Source organism: Notechis scutatus, chromosome Z (genome assembly GCF_049901735.1).
Source record: "Notechis scutatus isolate UNSWTSFEM ecotype Mainland chromosome Z, rNotScu1.2, whole genome shotgun sequence".
NCBI classification, from domain to species: Eukaryota; Metazoa; Chordata; class Lepidosauria; order Squamata; family Elapidae; genus Notechis; species Notechis scutatus.
Genome location: NC_142025.1, coordinates 22727385 through 22740359, shown reverse-complemented (window position 1 = coordinate 22740359; position 12975 = coordinate 22727385). Strand labels below are relative to the sequence as shown.

General features: G+C 40.7%; 1 protein-coding gene across 6 annotated transcripts in view; it reads left to right on the top strand.

The window, feature by feature from the left end:
- Window positions 1-12975, top strand: part of GADL1 (GAD like acidic amino acid decarboxylase 1) — a 129685-nt gene that overhangs the window by 61576 nt on the left and 55134 nt on the right. For 4 of the 6 annotated variants that reach the window (XM_087947948.1, XM_087947951.1, XM_087947952.1 and 1 more), the window contains 3 exons: window positions 6072-6188; window positions 10956-11020; window positions 12298-12379. In XM_087947948.1, coding sequence (XP_087804074.1) covers window positions 6072-6188; window positions 10956-11020; window positions 12298-12379 — 264 coding nt within the window. The remainder of the gene's footprint in view (window positions 1-6071; window positions 6189-10955; window positions 11021-12297; window positions 12380-12975) is intronic. The other 2 variants (XM_087947949.1, XM_087947950.1) reach the window with 1 other exon arrangement.

Here is a 12975-nt window from a genome sequence, read left to right as displayed (position 1 = left end):
TATCTGTGTATATATGTATAACAATAGTAAATGGAATAATTATTCTATTCAAGTACAGCTCTGCCATTAATATTAATAACAATCTTTTACATTTCTATTTCTTTTAACAAACATTACTTAATAATATCAGTTGTCTTTCACTTTAATCATCTATATTTCATATTTTACTTATTACTGCCTTTAAATAAAAAAACCAAACAATAGTTATTAACAGTAGTCAATAAAGTTATTATTCTTATTCAAGTTCATCTTGTCAACTGATAAAAATCTTCCATGTTTCTTTTCAGTTTTTTTTAAATGTTCTTTTAAAATCATTGGGAGCCTTATTATCTTTACAAACAAATATTCCACTACACATCAATAGTAATTTTTTCTATCATTTTAATCATCTAACATATTTTTTAACCCTTTTCTATTTCTAATATAACAATGCTATCCCATGCACCCTTGCAGAATCCTCTCCTTAAGTTAAATTTTAACTATTGTCTCTGTGTCTGTTAAATAGGTTTATACCTTTAATTCTTGTACACTTTTCCTGTACCTCTATATCTTGTTTCTGTCCTTTGTAGCTTCTTTTCCTTTCCCTCTTCCCTCTCTTCTTCTCCCTCCCCTTTTTATTCCCTTTTCTATCTGATTCTACCTTCTGTGATCCTCCCTTCTGCTTCTTCCTGATATTATGATTACTTTTCAAATTACTCTTTTTTTTTGGTTGTTGCTTCAGTGCTTAAGTTTTTAACTCCCTTTTCCCCCTTTCCCTTTTTTACCCCACTTAAAATTGCTTGGTCATTAAAGATGACTTCTTCATTGTCCTGCCCTTCTTGTTCTGCCAGCGTTTCTTGTTGTTTTTCATAGTTCAAGATCTCCATTTCTAAAAATTGAAATATGAAGCCAAAAGATCCTCTTCCATCTTGTGCTTCTTCTTTTTGTTTTTTAAGTCTCATTTTTAACTCTTCAAGGAGTGATGCCGTTTTAAAAAATTTTAAACAACCCCCAACTGATTTTATTTTATTTCATTAGGATCCTCCATCCAAAGTTCTAGGAATCATCCAATAATCCAAAACTGTTTCTTGCTTCTTTTCTCACTTTCTCTTTCCAGGGGCGTTATTATCTTGTAACAAAGTTTCAGCTACAATGTATCTTTTGCAAGGTGGTCTCCTCCATTTTCCAGATTCCACCCTCTTTTTTCCTTTTTCCCTCCGCTGCTTTCTTTCTTTTTTTAAAAAAAAGCTTTTAAATTATCCAAGAATCTTTATCCCTTTGACACTTTATTTTCATCTAGAAATAGCTTATTAATGTCAAAGTGGATTAGTATCAATATCTTATTCAAATCTCTTCTTCTTAATGTTCCAAGTCAGTTAAAACTGTCAATGTTAGAGGGAAAAAAGCCAATTGCATTTCCTTTCCCTTTCTCTTTCACAGCTTAAAATCTTTTTTAGGAATAGTATTAGTCTTTAAAATTCAGGTTCCAGGTACCTTAAATAGATGTTCTCCATTCAATCCGGTCAGTCAGACTTCAATCCGGTCAGTCAACTGATTTTATTTTATTTCATTAGGATCCTCCATCCAAAGTTCTAGGAATCATCCAATAATCCAAAACTGTTTCTTGCTTCTTTTCTCACTTTCTCTTTCCAGGGGCGTTATTATCTTGTAACAAAGTTTCAGCTACAATGTATCTTTTGCAAGGTGGTCTCCTCCATTTTCCAGATTCCACCCTCTTTTTTCCTTTTTCCTTTTTCCCTCCGCTGCTTTCTTTCTTTTTAAAAAAAAAAGCTTTTAAATTATCCAAGAATCTTTATCCCTTTGACACTTTATTTTCAGCTAGAAATAGCTTATTAATGTCAAAGTGGATTAGTATCAATATCTTATTCAAATCTCTTCTTCTTAATGTTCCAAGTCAGTTAAAACTGTCAATGTTAGAGGGAAAAAAGCCAATTGCATTTCCTTTCCCTTTCTCTTTCACAGCTTAAAATCTTTTTTAGGAATAGTATTAGTCTTTAAAATTCAGGTTCCAGGTACCTTAAATAGATGTTCTCCATTCAATCCGGTCAGTCAGACTTTCTCCTTTAAACTTCCTCCTGCACAATCTTGTCCGGTCGGGTTCTTCTTTGAGGTGGCTATTTCTGACCACCGCTGCAACTGCCTTTGGGAAAAGGAGTAATGGCCAGCCGAGGAGGAGAGATGCGGCTCTCCTCAACCCTGCTGACGGCTCCCCCTTCTTCACCACCTCTACAGGGTGGCTTCAGCCCTGAATCCGGGTGGCTCGGGGCACTCCAGCGGCAAGCACAGATCAAAACCACGGACGATCATGATTTCAGTCCGTCACCGAAGAAGCCCAAACCAGAAGTCCCCATCCAAGATTCTTTCTTTATAGTACCTAATGTATTGATAACCTATGGGAAGATTGTGGGCAGTTTATGCCATAATCTTTCAACTTTAATTTTCAGATGGTGATACATTGTGATCTTTTCCAAATCTATGTCTTCTATTCAATTATTTCCTGGTATTGCCACATCAATATTCACAGTCTCTTGATTTCCAACCACAGTCAAAACTGATGTGTTCTCAACCAAGATTTTATCAGTTTATATTTGGAAATCCCATAATACTTTTGTTGTGTCCCTGACTAGCTAAGTCTTCAACCTGGTCCGCATTTTGAGCGGGACCATCTTACTGTTCCCATTGGTTGGTGCCGTTTGACAGCAGACTATATAAGGAGCTGTCAAACGGCATCAGCTGGGGGCAGTTGGGGCTCCGGCTCCAGCCAGCCGGCTGCCAGCCCAGCTGGGCAGCCACGTTAATCTGTTACTGCTTCAAATAAAGAAACGTTATTCTTCAGCTCCTGTGTCTGCCTGGTGTGTCCGTCCAGACCAATACAACACTGGCGACGAAGGTGGGATGTCAGAAGAGACACCCAGGCAAGAAGCTAAGTCACTGAAGAAAGAGCTGAAGCCACAGAATGTCTGGAGCCGCAGACAGTCTCTGCGCGCGCCAAATTTAAAGAGCCTCCTCAGCTGAGGAAAAGAAGTCTCCCTGAGCTGAGGAAAAGAAGTCTCCCTGAGCTGAGGAAAAGAAAGTCTCCCTGAGCTGAGAAGAAAGTCTCCCTGAGCTGAGGAGAAAGTTACTGCCTGACAGGCACTCTAGCCTCCCGTGCGAAAGGCACCCCCGTTAGCGCTACCAAAAGCGCAGAAGTCTGAAAAGCCTCCCCAGTCGAGGAACAGACGTCGCCTCAAGGCCCGTGAAGGCTGGCGAAACCCCCGTTGGCGCTACCAAAAGCGCAGAAGTCTGAAAAGCCTCCCCAGTCGAGGAACAGACGTCGCCTCAAGGCCCGTGAAGGCTGGCGAAAAACCCCCCACCCCGTGGGCGCTACAAGAGCGCAAAGCCTACAGCCTCTAGCAGAGGTCCAGACTTTGCCTCAAGGCCGTGAAGGCCGGCGAGACTACACTTCCACCCCCCACCGATCCGGCCGCCGTTACCGTCGCTGCCGCCGCCGCGCGACCCCGACAGCCGCTCCCGCCAAGGACGCCGAGCGCCTCCGCTGCAGCCGCTTCCCGCCGAGGACGCCGCTGCAGCCTCCGCTGCCTCCGCTTCTTCAGTCGCCGCCGCAGCGACCTCCGCTCTTCAGCCGCCGCCGCGGCCTCCGCTGCCGCCGCTGCCTCCGCTTTTCTGCCGCCGCCGCGGCCTCCGCTCTTCAGCCGCCGCCGCGCAGCCTCCGCTCTTCCGCCACCGCCCGCGGCCTCCGCTGCCGCGGCCTCCGCTGCCGCGCCCGCGCGCCTCCGCTCTTCAGCCGCCCGCTGCGCCTCCGCTCTTCAGCCGCCGCCGCGCCCTCCGCTGCCGCCGCCGCGGCCTCCGCTCTTCAGCCGCCGCCGCGCCTCCGCTGCCGCCGCTGCGACCTCCGCTCTTCAGCCGCCGCTGCGCAGCCACGCTGCCGCCCGCCGCGGCCTCCGTTTCTTCTGCCGCCGCCGCGCGCCTCCGCTCTTCAGCCGCTGCCGCCGCCGCGCCTCCGCTCTTCAGCCGCCGCCGCGCCTCCGCTCTTCAGCCGCCGCCGCGCCTCCGCTCTTCAGCCGCCGCGCGCCTCCGCTGCCGCCGCGCGCGCCTCCGTTTCTTCTGCCGCCGCTGCGCCTTTGCTCGCCGCCCGCGCGCCTCCGTTTCTTCTGCCGCCGCCGCCTGCCTCCGCAGCTGTCGCCTCTCTCCGCAGCCGCCGCCTCTCTCCGCCGCCGCCGCGCGACCTCCGCTGCAGTCGCCTCCCGGTCCCGGCCGTCGCCGCCGCTGCCGCCTCCGCCGTGGCCGCCGACAGCCCGAGCGCCTCCTCAACTCCCACCGGCTGCCGAGCGATGGGCCACTGCCGGTGCAGCTTTTCACCATTGTGGACTGGGTGCAGGCATTGGCTCTGCAGAGATGCAGCCCCTCCGGGGTTGAGCATGACTGGTGTGCGTTTCCATGATTCACTGAACTGTTTGAGACACTTTCTTCGTTCTCTCAGGTTGTTAAATAAAAATTCTCTCTGCCCCCCCCCCCTTCCCAATGACTCTGGGGGGATGGATCCTGTATTTAGGGGGTGGTGGGTGTCAGGCGTTGAACAAGGAGGTGCGCACCCACCATTAGAGTCCTTCCATGCACCCACCTCCAGGGTCTCTCCCACCTGGGCTTGTCTCCCTTGTCATTAGCACTACACTCCCCAGGGGGGGCGAAAGCTAGGTAGGTGGGAGGTTGGATGTTCTTGTCCCAAGGGGGGCCAGGTTGGATGTTCTTGTCCCAAGGGGGGCCAGGAGAGCACAACGAGCCTCCAGCCTTAGGGTTCAGGCACCTCTGCCCTACCCCATGCAGGCAGTCACCAGACAGGTTTATTCACCATCTTATCTGGTTCCCCTTCTCAGGCTCCTGCCTTGTGACAGGTGGGGTGCCATTTTTGTGTAAGCCTAGTGGTTAGGTGTGCAAGCAGATACTAGTTCAATTTCCTTGTTATACCATTGTGTTTCCAAAAGGCTGGGCAGCGCATGCCCTTAGCTAGGGGAAAGGGGTGTTGTGTCCCTGACTAGCTAAGTCTTCAACCTGGTCCGCATTTTGAGCGGGACCATCTTACTGTTCCCATTGGTTGGTGCCGTTTGACAGCAGACTATATAAGGAGCTGTCAAACGGCATCAGCTGTGGGCAGTTGGGGCTCCGGCTCCAGCCAGCCGGCTGCCAGCCCAGCTGGGCAGCCACGTTAATCTGTTACTGCTTCAAATAAAGAAACGTTATTCTTCAGCTCCTGTGTCTGCCTGGTGTGTCCGTCCAGACCAATACAACAACTTTAACTTGCTGTATTGGTTCCAGTCTATTTAAAGTCCATTCATTAACAATGCAGGAACCTAAAATGTCATAGTTTTTTAACGTAGCTTAGCATTTGTCTTTTACAAGTAAATAATATATCAATCTGTAAACCATAGTTCTATTTTCATTTGATTATGTCTTCTCTTTGAAAGGGCATGGTATGTTCATGCTACAAGTTGATTTTTGTTTTGTTTCAAGGAACATGGTGATTTGATCATGGCATAGTGGAATTTTAACGAAGTGTGAGTCTCCTTGGCATCTGTGTAGAAATAAATGCAAATTGTTTTTCCATGCGCCACTCTCACAGATTCTTTAGCAAGATTCATTTTAAAAAGGATGGAATTACAAGAATTCCGCCAACTAAATGGTTTTCCTTCTACAACCAATATATCCCAAAGTACATGAGAGCAACCTTTATCATTTTCTTTTTTTAAAAAAACTCCTTTTCTCTGGGTGGGTAAACAAAAAAATTATTTATGGATTACAAAGGAGTTTGCAGATTGATTAGGAGTAAGAAAATAATGTGTGTATTATTTTATAATGTGTGTATCAATCTTGGATTAACCTCCAATTAAAGAAAGAAGTGGCTTGATTTGGATTTAAGGACCAAGACATTATCGGTCTGTGAAAGAGCTGGTAGTAGATCTTTGACATTTTAGTATTTAAGTAATCCAGGCTTCAGATATGTAATTTTAAGAATCATCTCTTTGGAGAGAAGCTGGCTGTTAATATTATTTTTGCGAAAATCTTGATTTCTCTAGGGTTCCACACCATTTTTTGTCAGTGCTACAGCTGGTACCACCGTTTTGGGAGCATTTGATCCTTTGAATGATATTGCTGACATATGTGAAAAACACAATCTTTGGCTGCATGTTGATGTAAGTTAATTTTAATAACAGTGGACTTTTTTTCATTTATTCTCATACTTCTTTTTCTTGCAGAAATATTTTCACATTCATTAGGATGCTGAAAGAGTTGGGCAATATTTTCTGATAAAATTAATGGAGAGCACTGTTTTGGTGGAAATATAATGACTTTAGGCAAAGCTGTCCAATGTGTAAAATTTTCCATCCCAAGACTAAGAATATAGCTGTTATACAGTATGCTTTGGTTTATCAATTTTATCACCTTCCTTACTTTAATTATTTATAAATGTTTCATATTTTGTGAAAGATTATGTTGGCTTTAGCATTTTTCTAATATAGCCTTTCTAAAACAGACACCTATCAACTATGCTTGAAGACAGAATTTCTTTTGATGCCAGTTTACATTCGACTACATTTAACCCTACAAAAGCTTTTCTAATCTGGGGAATCCCTCTTCCTCCCATTCTTCTTTTTTCCATCTTCTTTCTTTCAAAAAAAATAATAATTCCAAGATTTTAGCAACCCCACGTTTTCACCAAAGGTTGCAATTTGTTATAGTGATTGAAGTTGGTCATTTCTTTATTTGTTATTTACATTTATAAAAACAACTTGTTTTTATACTGCTCCAATCAATCAACCAACTCTGGTAATGATACAAGGTAAAATAAACAACCCATAATACAATTAATGTTATTCTGTATTTTAAACAATGCTTATTTACAGGTACTAGGAAGGTATTATTCAAGATTGCCAATGAAGTGGGAGGGAGAGATTGTCCTTGAGCAGCACAGATCCTCTTATTATCTCATATGCACAAATAGAAAGAAAAAGAAAAGAAATAACTGATCCTCTATTTCCATCTACAAGGCAGCTTATAAAAACTAAAAAGAATTCATAAAGCACACAAGGGATTTGCATGTAGAGCCTCTTCAGAATGAACTCTTGTCAATGTCACCTGTTTCTCTTCTGCCTGAGCTATTGTGTTGGTAGGAACCGTTTCCAGTTTGATCATTTGTTTCTTCCTCTTAGGAGAAGAATGTCTGCTGTTAATGAAGTAATGAACATGGTTAAAATCTCCAAACTATGTTCTCAGAAGCCAAACACGAGGCTGATTAATTGGATCACTGATCTTAGCCCACTGTGGCAATTATTAGAGATGTCATTATCTTACTGTTTAATGGGGATTGAGTTATTTCAGATGATTATCTAGAATTATTCTTAGATTTCAATAACAGCTATTTTCATTTATGAAAACTCTATGGAATTGTTTTTGGTTAGTGTTAGTTTAGTTTAGACAGAGTCTAAACTGGTTGGGTACATTTCCACTTACACAGGAGAATGATTGAAAAATCATTCCCTTCATACAATTTATGTTAATTTGTGGAAATCAAAGTAAGCGAGATTAATATATAAAGGTTTTATGAAATAGATCCTATTATACACTGCTCAAAAAAATAAAGGGAACACTTAAACAACACAATGGAACTCCAAGTCAATCATACTTCTGTGAAATCAAACTGTCCACTTAGGTAGCAACACTGATTGACAATCAATTTCACATGCTGTTGTGCAAATGGAATAGACAACAGGTGGAAAGCATAGGCAGTTAGCAAGACATCCCCAATAATGGAGTGGTTCTGCAGGTGGTGATCACAGACCACTTCTCAGTTCCTATGCTTTCTGGCTGATGGTTTGGTCACTTTTGAATGCTGGCGGTGCTTTCACTTTAGTGGTAGCATGAGACGGAGTCTACAACCCACACAAATGGCTCAGGTAGTGCAGCTCATCCAGGATGGCACATCAATGCGACCTATGGCAAGAAGGTTTGCTGTGTCTGTCAGCGTAGTGTCCAGAGCATGGAGGCGCTACCAGGAGACAGGCCAGTACATCAGGAGACGTGGAGGAGGCCATAGGAGGGCAACAACCCAGCATCAGGACTGCTACCTCCACCTTTGTGCAAGGAGGGACAGGAGGAGCACTGCCAGAGTCCTGCAAAATGACTTCCAACGGGCCACAAATGTGCATGTGGCTACTCGAACGGTCAGAAACAGACTCCATGAGGGTGATATGAGGGCCCGACGTCCACAGGTGGGGGTTGTGCTTACAGCCCAACACTGTGCAGGATGTTTGGCATTTGCCAGAGAACACCAAGATTGGCAAATTCGCTACTGGTGCCCTGTGCTCTTCACAGATGAAAGCAGGTTCACACTGAGAACATGTGACAGACATGACAGGGTGTGGAGACACCGTGGAGAATGTTCTGCTGCCTGAAACATCCTCCTGCATGACCGGTTTGGCAATGGGTCAGTAATGGTGTGAGGTGGCATTTCTTTAGGGAGCCGCACAGCCCTCCATGTGCTTGCCAGAGGTAGCCTGACTGGAATTAGGTACCGAGATAAGATCCTAAGACCCCTTGTGAGACCATATGCTGGTGCGTTTGGCCCTACCTAATGCATGATAATGCTAGACCTCATGTGGCCGGAGTGTGTCAGCAGTTCCTGCAAGACGAAGGCATTGATGCTATGGACTGGCCCGCCCATTCCTGTTATAAAGACTTATCCAAAGTTAAACATACAAAAATATGTAAAATGCTTTACAGATACAAGCTGTAAGCTACCTCCACTGTAATTTATTATTCTTCCATTCTAGCTTTCGGAGAAGAAGCTAGATAAAATGTGCTAAATCTGTAATGGCTAGAGACAGATTCAAATCACCAATAGGATGTTATTTATCATCCATTTGAAACAAAATGTCAGCACAACTTATTAACTGAACAATACCATTTGAATGGACTCTATATAATCCACACTAAATTCAGTAGAATTTTTTCTAGATGTTAAAGAATTGTAAATTAGTTTTTACTGAAATTTATATTTGTAGATTTGTATTTCTATATTTAGCATGCATTTTAGGCAGCAGGCAATTTAGGTATGATAAAAAGTTATTAGATGTGTTGTTTTTTTCTTGGTACTTGACAGAGATACTAATGTTGGAGAATGACATCATGTGAGACTATATCTTTAAGAGATAGAAACCTCTGGCTTGCCAGATGTTGTTAAATGACAACTCTAATTTCCTTTGCCATTGGGTTTTGTCACTCAACAACTTTTTGTAGGATCAAAATGCTTCTTGCTCTATTTTAAGACTTCTATCAGAAAATATGATTGTTCTTAGAAACTTGTTCATAAATATATAACGTTTATTCACGCAGAAATTTAAAATAGTTTCTCCTCTTCCAAAATTTTAACATTTTTAATCTATTCTCCTGATCCCTACAATTCTTAGATTTCCTTACCTTGGCCATGTTGCAAGTCTCCTTGTAGTTTAGCTCTTTTTTATCTTTAACCGTAACCTCTTCCTGTTAATTTACATAATTTGCCATGTAAAGATTCCCTCTAGTTCCATGCATTCTTTCTCTTTCCTAGTTTCTTGTTTACAGATTATTAGCACCAAATTCCTATTTGATGATGGTTGTGGTGCATTGATGATGTTACCTAGTTTTCATTAATAATGAAATGTCTCAATATAACAAACAAGTTCAAGTGCAGCAAAACCCTTCTTAGTATCACTCTACTTTTTTATTTCTTTGTCTGTCTGTCTGTCTGTCTGTCTGTCTGTCTGTCTGTCTGTCTGTCTGTCTGTTGTCTATCGTCTATCTACATATACTCTCCCCACACCCACACATATGTACAAACAATTATTCATTCTTTCTGTACCCAATGCTTATAATCCCACTACTAGAAGTTGTATTATCAGTTCTGCTTCATTCCCAGATTGTTGCAGATCTAGATTGTTGGGAGAAATAGGTTGACTCTATAAACCGCTTAGAGAGTGCTGTAAAAGCACTGTGAAGCAGTATATAAGTCTAAGTACTATTGCTATTGCTATTGCTATTCTCTTTCAATTCTTTAGAACGTATTTTGATTCAGTTTTCAGACTTTCTATTGTATCCCATCAACTATTTTCCATCTAAACTCATCTTTCTTTTCATTTGCATGTTCTCAATGTTTTTCTAATTCTGGCAACTGGAACTTGCATGCATATTCATGATATCAAAGCCATTTCATTTTAAGTTTGTATAGGAAACTTGTAGTCTTGTATAAGAAACCTAATATTTCCTCAGTTTTTAAAAAAACATCAGGCTAAATAAAAGAACTTTTTTCCATGTCTGAATTTATGCCATCTAAAAAAGGATAAAATTTTCAGAATGCATTGGAAACATTATTTGTTGTTATAGTGAAAATTGGTTGTTGATTGGCATAACATTTAGTGAGTATTCTTTCTCTCTAAGATCACCACCAGTTTATATGACACCAAAACACATGAATAATTACAAATCATTTTTGAAGAATTTATAGGTTATAGAGCACTTAATAGCTTTTCTCTAGCATTTCTTAGAATTGTGAATGAGACAGATAAAGAATTTTCTTCTGGGATGGCATTTTGAAATCATGGCCTGTCCATCCATTCATGTGTTAAATAAATTTATCATTGCCATTGCTTTTTTAGGATTGCCATTTATAAGAGCAATGAATATAAATATAAAATATTTATCTAGCTTAATCTTTTGAATATGCTGCAAGTGAAAAATTAAGAGATTCAAACCAGTATATTATAGAAGATTCAAACCAGTATATTGTAGAAATATTGTATTTGAGGACAGGGGAAACTTTTTTAAAAGTTTAAGTCTACATTCAGTCAAAGAAACTCACTTGTGTCAGTTGCTATCTCTCAGCCCAGCCTACCTTATAACTTTTAATGAATGATTTTTCTCCACAGGCATCATGGGGAGGCTCAGCTTTACTGTCAAGGAGGCATCGCAAGCTTCTTCATGGCATCCACAGGTATATCCATTTTAATTGAAAATTTAATAGTTTATGAATCAAATTTTATACATTTTGCTATTTTAAGTTGGAGCAACTTTGCAATCTGTTGTATGAGAATTTCAGGGTCTATAGCAGTGACTTCTGACATTACTGAAAAGAGTGGGGCTTAAGCTTCTGACTCTTCCCTCCCCTTATTTTATTTTTATTATTTTTATTATTTTTATTATTTATTTATTTATTTATTTATTTATTTATTTATTTATTTATTTATTTATTTATTTATTTATTTATTAATTAAATATGCCGCTTGTCTCATGGTTTGAAGCAACTGAGTAGTTCAGGAGTGTCAAATTCAAGGCCCAGGTACTGGATCTGGCCTGTGGGATGCTTAGATCTGGCCTCTGGACACAGCAAAGGCCTACAGTGCCACTGCCAGTGAAAATGGAGCTCTGGAAAGCCATGTGCGGCCCTTGCGAGTTCTGTGCCGGCCCAACCCCCCGAGGTTAAACACATCCCTGATGCAGCATCAATGAAATCAAGATTGACATCCCTGGAGTTTGTAAAAAGAAAAAGGATTAACATATTTATTTGACTGCTTATGTTTGTCAGAAACCCCAGAGTCTTGTGATCAAATATTAATGTTTTCTAACTGAATTTCACTGCTGTGTTGGTCTTTAGATTCGCCCTTTGTTGAATTAGAAATGAGCTGCTTCCCGTTTTGTTTGATCTGTGTGCCTTTCCTTACACATATCAATGGCACAAACATTGCTGCCATATCTTCATTACATGGAGAGATTCTTTTCATCAGGAATGACTGAGGTTGTGGAACTCTTGCATTGGCCTCTATTTCATGTCCTGCTCATGAATCAGATAGGCCTAAATCCTCTTTGTATTGGGATTAAAATTGTATTTCTTTCCTTATTACAGTTCCAATGGCAGTCTCCAATGACATATAAAAGCTATTAGACTTTGTTATCCATTATATTGGAAGAAAGGTTGGTGATTTAGCAGCAACAGGAAAGAGAGGAAAAGAGTGACGAGAAGGATTAATAATGGGAATAGCAAATTTCAGTTTGTATGTTTTTTTCCTCCCAACTCAAGGATGGATGGCATACACTTCAAGTCAGCAATGAAGACAGATTTCTGTTTAAATTATCTATATGTATATTTTTGCATATACTTTAAAATGAAGGCAGTATGAAATGAAATATGAATTTTATTTTTTTAATTAATTAATGTTTTTAATTTTAATTTTCTCATTAAAAGTTTTCTTCTTACATTTCTTACATTTATAGGGCCACTTCTGTTGCATGGAATCCTCATAAGATGCTTATGGCAGGAATCCAGTGTTGTGCACTTCTGGTGAAAGACAGTTCTGTAAGTCCATTTTATTCTGCTACAATAAAAAAGAGAGAGCAAAAGTTCCTCCATTAACATTGTAAGTACATAGTATAATACAGCAGGAATGTACAAAGAAATTATTTCTGCGGTTGCCTATAAATTAAAAGTTTAGTTTTCTTAATAGCTTATATATGTAGCTTATATTTCATACATTACACACACATATACAGAAATTGATTACAAATTGAAAGGTTTGTAGGCAAAGTCAGTGGGGAAGCCAGATTCATTTAACATGTTATTAAGTTAACAATTGCAGTGATTCATTTAACAACCATGGCAAGAAAGTTTGTAAAATGGGGCAAATACTTACACCAGTGCCATGGCCTTTAAAAACTAATAGTGTTTTTTCTAAAATGATAATTTGGCTACTCAAACAACTACACAATTCAACTTTAAATCCTGTCCCTCTCTTTTGAAGAATATTGGTGTTGCTGAATTTGTGGTTCCATGATGTCTTTTTTACCTATTTTAAAACAATTTCATTTTGTTTCTAAAGATACTAAGTTATGCAATATTAGCTATTTTTGTTATATGCTAGAATTTAATGTGTTGTCCTGAACACAGTAAAGATT